Source organism: Aythya ferina (genome assembly GCF_964211825.1).
Source record: "Aythya ferina genome assembly, chromosome: 8".
In the NCBI taxonomy this organism is placed as follows: Eukaryota; Metazoa; Chordata; class Aves; order Anseriformes; family Anatidae; genus Aythya; species Aythya ferina.
The window spans coordinates 27,350,674-27,363,457 of NC_140304.1; the positions used below are offsets into that span (position 1 = coordinate 27,350,674).

Consider the following 12,784-nt stretch of genomic DNA (forward strand, 5'->3'; position numbering starts at 1 on the left):
TAGGCAATGCAGCAGATGATGTCCTAAGTCCCTTCCAATCCACATTTCATTATTTTTAATTTACAGTTTTTCTCTTCTGTGTCCAGATTTTCCAGTCAGTGTTGCTGTGAGATGTTAAATACTATTTTTTTTTTCTCTCTAGTGGCTCAACCTAGAGAACAAAGGCGTGTTTGGTTTGCTGATGGGATATTACCCAATGGAGAGGTTGCTGATGCAGCAAAATTGACAGTAGCTGGGACAACTTCTACAGGAACTTTAGCAGTATCACATGATCCAACAAAGCCCATGACCAACAACACTTTATCAGCAGAAGTAAGGAGACATTATGCTATTCACTGCTCAAAATACCATGCCTGTTTTGGTCATGAATATTATATTAGCTTCTGTGATTTCAGGAGGACTGATGTGGGAAATCTGTTGAGGCTTGACTTCATGTGTTGTACAGCAAGCGTCCTCACCTATTTTGACATTTACATAGTGCTGAAACAGCCAAATAATTTTGGACTGAAATGAACTATTATGAGACAGAGTGCTAAGCAATGTTTGAAGTCTGTGTGCTAGGTGGATTCCAAGTTTTTGGCTGTACAGCCTTGTGTATAAAGCACATTTGTGTAACTCAGGTCTTTAAAAAAGCAGAGTCATGGTCAGTAGGGAGTTTCAAACAGAAGATTGTCATAGCATGAAACGGAAACATACTTTGCCTGAGACTTCTCATAAAATGATTTACGCATGAAAATGTAGGTGCAATCTTAGTGGTATGAAATACATCATACCCTGTGTGAGTGGCATTGAGGCTTCACCAAGTTAAAATGTACATTTACATGTACATATAGTAAGGAAAAGGGAATGTGTGGTGCTAGAGAAAGGACATACAGTCTCTGTCTAAGCAGGCATTGTAGTAATAGTTTGCACACAGGAATCATCATCATTATCATCTATTTTTAAAGAGCCAGATTACTTGATGCTTCTGGTTCTCTGGCAGACACAGAAGTCCTTCACCTACGTCTAGTAATCTAGTCAGTGAGCTCTTAAATGTTTATCATTATTGCATTTGTAATGTTGTCTTTTGTTATTGTTTGCTTCTTGTAGACTGATAATGCTTCTGTATTCTCGGGAAGTATAACTCAGGTTGGCAGTCCTGTTGGCAGTGCAATGAATCTAATTCCTGAAGATGGTCTTCCTCCAATTCTCATCTCCACTGGAGTAAAAGGAGGTAAGGGAGATAAGTTGATAGCTAGCTTTTATACTAACCAGTTGCAATTAACCCAATAGTTACTACGTTTATTTTAAAAATAAGACAATGGCAATATGCTGAATATTTGAAGAAATTCACAGCAAGTACTTGTGACTAAATGTCATGACACTCATTTGCACTCTTGATCCTTATTAGCAATGAGGAAGAATCTCATGTTGCAATGAAATTACTGTAAGAAGTAAAATACAAAGCAAAAGGAAAATTAACTTCAGTCCAGTAATATGGGCTAATTTCTTCACTAATCGAACTGTAGGGAATGTTTCATACAGAGATACATTTTAATTAGCCTTCTGAATATTCATGCTTCCCTTCTCTGAAATTCTCTTGGAATATCTGTTCTGTCTGAGGCATCCCAGAGCACTGAATGCAACAGCACTATCTCACATCTTGGTCTTCAGTGAAGCATGCAGTAATTGTGATATAGCCTTCCAGAGTATCCAAGTAGTGGAGGATTCTGAAAAACTAATTTTCAAAAGGTTAAAAAAAGTATATATTTGTTCATCAGGCAATTGCTCTCCAGTCTAATTTGTGATGTTCTTTAATATGTTCCTGGTGTTAATTTATTTTTTCATCTTTTTATATATATATATATATATATATATATATATATATATATATGCATACATTATTTATATATAGATATTCCTTTTAAATATTTTGCTGGTACAGAGCATTTCTAATGTTAAGCCGGAAGCAACCTTTTACTGTAGGATATTGTCAAAACCAAAATGCAAGCAGCATTTCATTTCAAAACAAATCTGTTCCATCCTGTGTTAGCTGTTCATGTGGGTGCCTGATTATTCGTTCTCCTCCACAAAAAGGAGGAGTGAAACTACACTATACTTTTAGCTTTTATATAGGTAACCTCATGTAAATCACATTTTGTATGCTAAGTTGATTTTTTTTCATATGCTGTCACATACTGGATTTTCTTGATTTTTCTATGGTTCTATTCTTTGCGGTGTTTTACTTCCAATATTTTAATTCTATTTAAAAACATTCCAAAAACACTTAAACATTAGAAAGCAAAATTACCTTCCTTTCTAGATAATTCGAACTGGAAAGGTAATATAATTTTATCAAAACCTGTTTTTATCTTTGTAACTGTTTTTTGTTAAATCTTAAATGCAGAATAGATTATAATCACATGGATGACAAATTTTAATTTAGTAGTCTTATGGATCTAATCATAGAGGGGAACTATAGACATCTTCAAATGTTCGTGCTGGAATCCATTTTACACCACATTTAGACCTTCTATGATCTCTGAAAAACACTTTTATATAGAGTTTGTTACCGTCCCTTTGTTATCTTCCCATTAGCTAATGCACTGAAAATGTTAAGTTCTGTGACATTGGGGTAGCCCATATGTTGTGTTTGTAGTGCAGGACTGGTGGTCCTGTGCTTTACTGTGACATAAATAGCAATTGCCAACTTCTTTGTCATCTGGAGATTTCAGTTGACATCATGACACATTTCTCAATTTGATTTCCATTTTTCTCTTCCAGTTGATACTAAAAAAAAATTTGATTTATAAAACAAGCTGTACTTTTCTGAGGGATGTACAGGTGTTATGCATATAAATGCTATTGAAGTTTGGAAATACCAGCTTAGGAAACAATCAAATCAGCAATACTTAAAGTTTTTTTTTAAATGTCAAAAGGAAAAAGCAGTTATCAGTATCTGGGCTAACTGATTATAATACCGAGTACTGTATAACTAAGTTGAGGACTTTACTATGTGTTTACCTGTTCTTTTATAGACTATGCAGTAGAAGAGAGGCCTTCTCAGATCTCTGTCATGCAGCAACTGGAGGATGGTGGCCCTGACCCTCTTGTATTTGTTTTAAATGCTAATTTGCTGTCTATGGTAAAAATTGTAAATTGTAAGTTGGTTTTATTTTTTTTATTTTTTAATTAAATAAGCCTTGGGATATGAGGGGAAATTTTGTATATATTATTACTAGGAAAAGCAGCATTTTTATTTGGTAGTATAGTCTAAGAAAGTGTGCATGGACTGAAAACTTTGTACTTAGCCATATTAAATTAAATTATATTTTTATTTCCAGTGCTTTGACATTGATACATATAGTTTTGTTTAGCAAATATAAACTAGACTGATAGAGCCGCCAATCAGTTTTGTAGACAGGCATCTCCTGTCCAACTTGGTAGGGCAGAATATTACATCACTTATTTTTCCCTTCGTTGCTTAACTCATTTCACCGTCAACCCATCTTGGGAAGAGTATGTAGGATCCCATAGTAATATGCAAGTTCTGTGCTACTGCACATCTCATATCCTTTTCTATACTGTACAGGCGCATGTGTGTGTGTCCATGTGCTGAAAGAAGGAGGAACAACGAAGAGGCATATAGATGGCTTCTTGTGTTAGTACCTCAGTTGATCTCTGTTACATAGAAAGATGTGAACAACTCAAAAGGTCAATTTTTGAGAAAAATGATTCGGTTCTGTGAAAAGTTCATATGATAAACTAACATGTTGTTTATAAACCTTTCAGCATCTTGTTAAATAGCAGTACATTTACATATATATATTTAGATGAAAGACTTTATTCTGATAACATAGTATCCTCAACAAACAAATTTTGAAGCCTAGAGCATGTGTCATCATTAACATCCATGTGAAGAAGAACACAGTGATTGGGCGATTCACCTCATGAGAAAGATGTCACTGTCTGAAATTTGTGTAGCTGTCAGGGTCACCATATGCACAGCCAACAGCCTCGCCTTTTCTCAGGTTCCTTCATTCCCGTTTAAATCCCGCCCTTTAATTTGGATACAGAAACTGTTAAAAGTCTGCTTTGTGGAGTTAATCCCAAAATCTGACTGGGAGTTGTAATGCTCTGGCTGTTCCCTAGCTGCCAACTGGGAATTATTGAGCTGCTTTTGGTTTGGATATGCCTGCATGCCAGATTTAGAACCTAAATGTGTCCATGTGACAGATATCACAACCGAATATGCTGTAAAACTGATTATTGAACTGTCTTTTTGTAGTGAATTTAGGCATATTTTTGTGAAATTCTGATTTTCTGTTCTGATACAATTTTCCTTTCTGCAGATGTGAACAGAAAGTGCTGGTGTTTCACTACAAAAGGAATGCACGCGGTGGGGCAGTCAGAGATAGTCATTCTCTTGCAGTGTTTGCCTGATGAGAAATGTTTGCCCAAGGATATCTTTAACCATTTTGTGCAACTTTATCGGGATGCCTTAGCAGGTAGGAAAGCTATCTATTAAAAATGATTTCAAAAGGAAGACTCTCCCTGTGGCAATTTTGTATTCAGCAGCCTTTACTTATTGTCTGCCCTGGCATTTCCGCCAGGTCTTTGCCTAAGAAATTGAATAGAGATAACACATACCTTAACATATTTCTCTACTTTGTTTAGCAATAAGTGTAGTAGGATGCTTAGAAGAGCTCCTGGAAACAGTAATTGCATTGCTTCTAATAATTTTTCTTAAGAAAGCTAAGTCTGGATAGCTTTTTTCAAAGATAAGAAAGAATATTTTGAGCATCACTGTGGACAGAATGTTAAATGCCCCCAAACCAAGTAGCTTAGAAGTTTGATTCCTATAGTGTGTGTTTATTGCCACACTATGGAGATACTATTCATATTGTAAAGTAGTACAGATTTTTGTATGTGTGTGTTTGCCTGGAATGAGTTGTAAGGCATTGCAGAAATTATCCCTGAATTTTGAATTTTAGTATCTGAATTACAAGATTGTATTATGTAACCTTTCGCAAGTTTCATATTTGAGGAGTAAATGGGCTTCCACTTTTAACTATTGTTAGACCTTAGAGTTCAAAAACTATTGCAAGTTAAGAAAAAAACAAGCATTTGGTTCCAGTGATAAGAAATTAAAACTAGTTTCCCAGAGGTTAAATTGCATTGCGTTAGGGTTATGTACTGAAAATAGCATTTTAAAGGGTTCTGCATGTCATTTGAAATGCCTTTGCAGTGACTGAATCCAATTCTTAACTGAAATAATGAAAAAGATCTTTGTCTCCTAAAATATTTTGATAAAACAAAGGTCATCTTGTCCAGAGAGGTTGCCAGGTTTGGAATGTACTATTATCTCGTCATAATGGATTTCAAATACACGGGAAACAAATAACCTTCCAAACCTCACTTCATTTACAATGCTTTACTTTCTAATTATGGTGTTACTCAGAGAGAAGTACAAAATGCTCTGTTTTTGTGTGTGCATATATATATTTATATATGAAAACACATATGTATACACAGATATAAATGCAGCTAGGTGTGTATATTGCAATGGTGTTCTGTATAATTACACTACAGAAATACATAATTTATATCTTCTCCATAATGTATTTGGAATTCTTTTTTTTAGTGCTCTCATGATAGTAATTTGATATCTTACAATTGCAGTTGTGCAAAGAGCTGCTTGCTATTGTACGATTTTTAATCAGAAGCCAAACTTCACTGCTTAAGTGTAATGTTGTTTTGATAGTGTTTGCTCTGTTTTGTGTTTCAGACATGCAGTAGAAATAGATACTGTATAGCAGCTCAAGGTGTGTGTAATACCAAACAGCACTGAAACTTTCATAGATCAATGCATGTCAATAAATTCCTGCAGCATTGTGTAATGCACAATCTCAATATGCATCCTCCTTTCCTCCTCTTTCTTTTTTTTTTTTTTTTCCCCAAGTCATGTGTGTTTGAGAGGGAGAAGTATATATGAGCGTATTTGCAGCTCTAGCCATTTTCAGTGTCATTCAGCCAGAGAGACAGGATATGGTGCTGTAGGGTTTCAGTTTGGTGGTTGTAATCCCATGGAAGCTGTTAGCAGTTTAGGTACTGTTACAGACGCATCCATGTTTCCAAGTTTGTTCATTTCAGAGGTATTGCATCTCTCCTTGAGTTTAGATGTTAGTTTAGAGTTTAGACATTTAGAGCAAATGAGAATCCCACTAGAAATTACGAACTATTTGAAACTGCCTCACAGTCTCATTCTTCATTATATATTGGTTTAAATTTATTTTGCTATGAGGACACTGAAGTAAATTCTGATGTTTCTTACTTATGTCCTGTAGTAAATGTTTATTTAAAAACCATCATAAAATAAAAAGACATACAGTATTTTTTATTGGAATGGTAACAAGACTTGCATACAGTGATATTGATTCTGTTTTGGAAAAGTTTTGGTTTTGCTGCTGCTTTTGTTTAGAACCAAAATTTATAGCATTCCCTCCCCTTGTTTATTTAAGTAAAGTCCATATCCGTAGTGATTCCTTTTTTTTTTTTCACAAGTCACACTTATTTACTAGCTTTTCCTGCTGAATTTTGAATTCTGCATTCAAACCTGGAAGCACAAACTTGTGTGTACTCATGCCCCTCCCCAGATACTTCTCTCCTCAGAGTCTGTTTTGTTTCTGGAGACCAAGTCCTGTCCTCTGTGCACTCAGCCATTTGCAGAACGCGATTCTGGCATGTGCAGGTAGCAGCAGCAGAGCTCAGGCCTCCGAGCCGCCAGCTGAAACGTTTGGTCTGGATGCTTAATGTTTGCAGTTTGCCCTTCAGTTTCGTCTCCAGTTTCAGTGTGGATAAGATGTCAGTCGGGTGCAAAACCACTCTGAACCTTCATCAGTTGTCTTCTTAGGGGAAGTGCTCAACCTCAAGCTGTAGTCTAGTGTTAAGGCTTCCTAATTGTAAAACAACTGAGAGATTTTGAAGGAAAAATGGCATTTTTTACTATAGATTGTATGTATATGAGGTATAATAAATTGTAAAGTTGTTAATTAAGGCAAGTATTAACTGCTGTTGTTTCTCTTGTTCTGTTTTTACTTTGGCACCTCCATCATCGAGCTCCCTGCTGTGTTCCCTTTCTTGTTTCGAAATTGAAAGCTAATGATTTCTGTTGTAGTTGTAGTAGTTGTACTGTTGTGGTAGTAATCCCATGATTATCCTTGTCTGTTGGCTATAAGCCTGGCAGGAGGTCTAGTGAATGGAAAAATGAGAACTTCTGTCCCTGTGAATGGGTACTTTGAAGCAGTTGGATGTGTTAATACAGAGCTGCCAGATACGCTTTAGTACATCAGCTCTGGTGGAATACAATAAATGCTACTGTTACTTCTGTAGGAAAAGCGCAAGTATGGCAGCAGCTTGAAATGGCTCTGTGATCCCCATGGTTCTGGGGGTGTTCTACCCCAATCACAGCTTTGGATATGTTTTACCCAGCCTGGTTTTGTTAAGCTGGTAGCTAAAACAGGTGAGAGCTATGGAGAAGTCCACATACATGTAGATATTCTGAACAGAGAACAGGTGAACTGAGTGAATAACACACCCCTGCAAGTGTGATATGGAAAGATGGGTACAAAATCAAACATATAAGGGAGGAGAGTGATTGTTTGGAAGACTGCCACAGTCTCGTCTGAGGAAGTTTTGGATGCTGGTGTAACTGCTGCTCACACTGATAGTAAGTGAAGCATTATGTTGTTGTTAATATGAGTAAGGCAATTCCAAATTAGTTGCTGATGTGTTTCAATGCAAAGATACTGAGTCTGGTCAGAAGTTTGAATGTTGAGTTTCATGGTTTTTTTCTCAATAATGGCATCTACTACAGATGTGTTGTGTGATTAAGTTACATCCACAGTTGTCTCCTCTATGTCTCTTTGTGGACATTTGTGTGGTAGGGACTGGGTTTGTGCTGCTTTTCTAAAGGCTATGTGCTCATTTGCTCTTGAAGAAAATCCATCTGGCAAGATTGATCCCAGGTGATTGATCCTTGCATTTCCGGCTGCAGGCCTAGGATGTTTGAACTTTCAGGATGTTGGCATGGTGTTTGGTACTTGGCAGGTCTTGGTTGTTACTGGTGGCAGTGGAATGAGGCCAGGCAGATGCAGCTTCCTCTCTTCCAAGCAACATATATATGCATTCCCTGAGACTGGATGCTAGTACCAGCTTTTTGACCTGGGATTAACCGAGTGGCATGGAGCATGTATCAGGAATTTAACTGCATCTGGCTTTGGTAAAAGCAGTGAAATGGCTTCATTGTGTACTGAAGGCAGTAAACAAACACAGGAGTATTTTTTTTTCCTTCACCTTTCCTGGTATAAACTATTTTATTTGAGCCCAGAAGGGATTGCCAAACTGATAAGCAAAGAGCATTGTTCATCAGAGGAAGACACCTAAGTGAAGAATTCACAACACACTATGGATCATTACTGGAGACAGTCACATCAGTGGATACAAGCATGTTTGTTTTTTTGAAGGATTTTGTAGACATGCTTAAGATTTAAGGTCAAGGGTAACCTGGTATAACTGAGAAAGAGAATAAATATGGACCTCCTGCAGAGTTGCTTTAGCTGCATCATACACGCTTATGATGCACTTATACACTTCCTAAATAATATGAATTGGCTGGTGTCAGGGGCTGGAACATACTGTAAGGAAAGGCACCCTTCTGTTCACTCTGAGTTACTTTAGAAAGGAAGTTGTGATATTTTGTAAATTAAATTACATGGTTTTGAGAATGATAGCTTTTTTTTGATGGTTCTTCTGACGGCTACACTTTCTCTACAGGCTTCTGAAATAGAGTTCTGTGCTTCGAATGTGTAACAGTGCAGTGGGCTGGGTTTGACCTCATCAAGTTGCTAATAGCTGTCCTTTATTTAAGGTAGCATTATGATAGCTTTAAGTACTTTGCATCCACATAAATAAAAAGTGAATGGGAATTTACTGACAAATATGAGTATTTAGTAACTTACTGGTGGGACCTTGACTTAGAACCACCTTCAAAGACATGACAGGAAAGACTGTCAAACCCTGGGCAGGTCAGAAATATTTTGTGGGAGAAGCCCAGCTTTTTGACTTGCATTTGCTGCTTGAAAAGGGTGCTAGAGAGGTGTTTGGGAGAACACTCCCTTGATTGTTCCCATGCTCTCTGCAAAGCAGGCTGCATGGTCTTATCAATAATGACTTGCAGCACAACTGCATCATCCCTGTAGTTGGCCCTTTAATAGTGGTAACGTATCAGAGCTCATACTGCAGGCTGCTTGTGTCTGTAGGAATACCCCATACTGCTGTGGCTTGTGGGGGCAAGGTGCTGAACAGCTCGGTGTAGGTTCCACTGAGGGGATTTTTCATATTTCTCTTAGCTGAAAAGCTTCTCGTTAAGGCAGCCCAAGCATGTGAGTCTTGAAGTTCCATCTCCTGAAACGGAAAAAATAAGTAGTCGTCCCCTTCTGCTGCAGCACTTGGCATCAGTCACAAGTGGAAATGTCTGCTTGCTTTGTCATTCCAGTGGGCAGCACCTCGCCTCACGGATGGGGCTCTATGGCTTCCCTCTGCCTGGCCTCTTTCATGCAAAAAATAATTCAGAAAAGGGTCCAGCATTAATTCGTTTAGCATTTCATGCACTTAATACATTATGACCATGTCATTGGAACCAAGAACCTCACCAACTAATTTTACTATCAGGCCTGTAGCTTCTGTTTGGCTAAGAACAGATGGGAAGGGAAAAAAGGAAATATAAATGAAGAGGAGATTATTGAGGGTAGGTGGGAACTGCTAAAGCAAATGAGTGGAGTTGAGATAGAAAGGTGCCAACAGCTATTTTAGATCAGAGAAAATCTTTTTCTTGAACACGAATTGAAGCATTGGGTTGCACTCACCAGCATTAGCAATGTATTCACCAAGCAGGCTGTAGTGTCACAGCACAGGCCAACAAAAATCCGTTTGCACAGGGTCTGATGTAGCTCTTATTAGTCATGTTAATCCTTTAGGTTAATGAATGGCTATTTTACACCAGGTATGCTCAGCTGAGCATCATGGAAGTTGTAACCACTGTAAGAGTTCTGGAACCTGGTCCAGGTTGATGGTGGCAGCTCTGCCTTTTGTGTATCTGCAAAATTAAAAAGTCAACTTCTCAGAATAGCAGCAAGCGATGAATGAGCCTGAGCATGCCATGGGGTGCCTGCACAGCTGAAGCCTGTTGCCCTTTACCAGAGAACTGAAGAGCTTTGTTTGTGCAGCACCTTGTGGGCACAACAACAACAACAAAGACAACTCCAGCAAGGTGCCCAGGAATAGCTGTACTGTTTTCATGCCAGGGCTGGCTTTGAGAGTGTTGCTGTGACTTGGGACTTTCACAGGGCATTCATGTAAGGGATGGTCTTGAAAGGACTCATTGGCTAATTTTTCCTTTGCTGGCCAAAACCACACCTTCTGAATTTATTTTACTGCATTTGTAAATGCCTTTATATGATTTTTAGGCTGTTTTGCAGTATAAAAATTGAGAAGGCTTTACTTAATGATCACTTTTGTATTACTGAGGATGTCATAGTTGCATTTCTGTGACATGTTTTTACTTGAGACCTAGTGTTTGTGTGTCATTTGTCTCGGCATGCCAGTGTCTAAGAAGGAGAAAAAATCCAGTTACTGTGTCTAGTTTGTGTGCATGTTGAAGAAGGGGGACAGCGTTGCTTCCTTCTCTGCCTTCCCTTCCTTTGTATCTTCTGACTTCAGATACAAATGCCCCATTATGAGGTGGTGAGGAAGGAGTAGACACTGCTACTTAGCAGCCCCTCTGTCTGCAGGCTGTTCTGCTCATTATTTGCATGCTGTCGTTGTCATTTGATAAAAGGAATTACACTGTGGTCCTTTGCTCTGATGTTAAATGCTGCACTGGCTGCTGTAATAATCTAATCAACTTTCACATTCATTCAGCTGTTCCAGCATAAACATTTTTGGAAGTTAAGGGCATCAAAGAATAAGAATTAGAGTAAAAATTAGTGGTGTTTCTCCCCTGTGTCTGTCTCGGTTGCATTTTACATAAAGTATACTAATTAAGCGAATACTCTTTTGTGTAGTTCTTAAAATGACCTAGATCTTCAATATGACTGAGCAGGCACCCCAGTGGTTTGACTAAATGAGAGGACAACCAGTGGGCATTAATCATTTGACCAGGCGCACACCTCCTTTAATCACAGTTGGGTCTGAAAGTTTGGTTCAGTCATCAGCAGCTTCTGCAGTGGAAATCTCGTGAGTGCCTGGGAGGTGCTGAACACAGGTTTCCAGTGAGCTTCTGTAGTGCCAGGGGGAGGCTGCAGGCAGCAGTACTGTCCTGAGCTACCCTTCCTCTTTCCTGGCCATCCCTGGGATGCACCATCCCCTCCGTTTCACCTCTTTGACTACTTGACACAGGCAGATGACTGAAATGCTCAAGACATGTCTCCCTCCCTGCACATTCCTCATGCTCCACCTGTTATTTTTTTAACTGAAATTAATTCACTGAACCATTTTTGCCAGCCATGAAGAAGCTGTCAAATCATGGCAACCTCAGTTCTCAGTCTGCTTTACCTCTTCAAGTATGTATCGGTTAGAAAATAAATAAATATATTGCTTCATTCTGAGACGTGTACATGTATGTCAAGGTACTGCGGTTTTCCTTGTAAAATGAGTAGGCATTGTACATATTTTGGAATGTATTGCTTTATACATGTGTGCAGCTGGAAAGAAGGAGAAAAAAGGAGTGGTGGTGGGTTTGTGATTGTACGTACTGTCCTGGTAACGCTTGCAGGCGCGGCTCAGCCAGGCAGGTGCAGAAAAGAAGCTGTGCGTGTTCCTACAAATCTGACTTCCTACCTGTAGCAGTCAGTGAGTATCTGTTATCACTAAAGGGGGATCAAGCGGTGATAACCATGGCTCTGATGGCTCTAGTACACAAGTTATTTCATAACAGATGGCACAGTTTTTCCCAAAGGGGACCTGAGCTCCTGTCTGCAGCAAATCATTGCTTCTTCTGTTAGTGGTAGGCATTAATGCTTCAGGAAGCAAAGTGAGTTAAATGATTCTTTTTCTCTTGAAAAACTCTTTAGATTCTTGATACAGCTCTCAGTCTAGTGATGTAATGAGTATTTTTGTTCACAGGTAACGTTGTGGGCAACCTGGGACACTCCTTTTTCAGCCAGAGCTTTCTTGGAAGCAAAGAACACGGAGGGTTCCTGTATGTTGCAGCTACGTATCAGTCCCTGCAGGACCTGGTGCTCCCAACCCCGCCCTACTTATTTGGCATCCTCATTCAGAAGTGGGAGACGCCCTGGGCTAAAGTGTTCCCCATTCGGCTAATGTTGAGACTTGGAGCTGAATACAGACGTAAGTAACACGTGCTCATTTGACTGCAATTATTTCTGCAGGAGAATCCGTTCTGATTTAGAGCACAAAGGCCCAGCCCTAAATTGCTACCTAGTAAAGTCACGCAAGCTTAAACAGGCAAGTAAAAATTGTTGTTGCTGGTGTTTCGTACCCAGATAGCATCCAGCTACTAGCACAGCAGTCCTGAGGTCTTTGATATGACCTACAGCTTTTTTACAGCTGTAAGAATTGATCAGTGAGTGAGCTGTTCATGGAGACAAATCCAGTTCTGAGTAATTGTTTGTGTTTCACTTGGTGATCTGAAACAGGGTACTGTGGAGAACAAGTCTGATTTAGTTGGTGTGGTTAGGGCAAATGAGAGCCTTTGAGATGTTAGGTTCTTTCCATGCTGAAATGG

At 38.8% G+C, this 12,784-nt stretch overlaps 1 protein-coding gene across 5 annotated transcripts in view; it reads left to right on the forward strand.

Annotated features, from left to right (window-relative positions):
* The window catches only part of ZFYVE9 (zinc finger FYVE-type containing 9), a 78,061-nt gene that overhangs the window by 51,868 nt on the left and 13,409 nt on the right, over nucleotides 1–12,784 (forward strand). For all 5 annotated transcript variants that reach the window (XM_084528416.1, XM_084528414.1, XM_084528412.1 and 2 more), the window contains 5 exons: nucleotides 143–312; nucleotides 1,090–1,213; nucleotides 3,018–3,140; nucleotides 4,332–4,487; nucleotides 12,163–12,387. In XM_084528416.1, coding sequence (XP_084384542.1) covers nucleotides 143–312; nucleotides 1,090–1,213; nucleotides 3,018–3,140; nucleotides 4,332–4,487; nucleotides 12,163–12,387 — 798 coding nt within the window. The remainder of the gene's footprint in view (nucleotides 1–142; nucleotides 313–1,089; nucleotides 1,214–3,017; nucleotides 3,141–4,331; nucleotides 4,488–12,162; nucleotides 12,388–12,784) is intronic.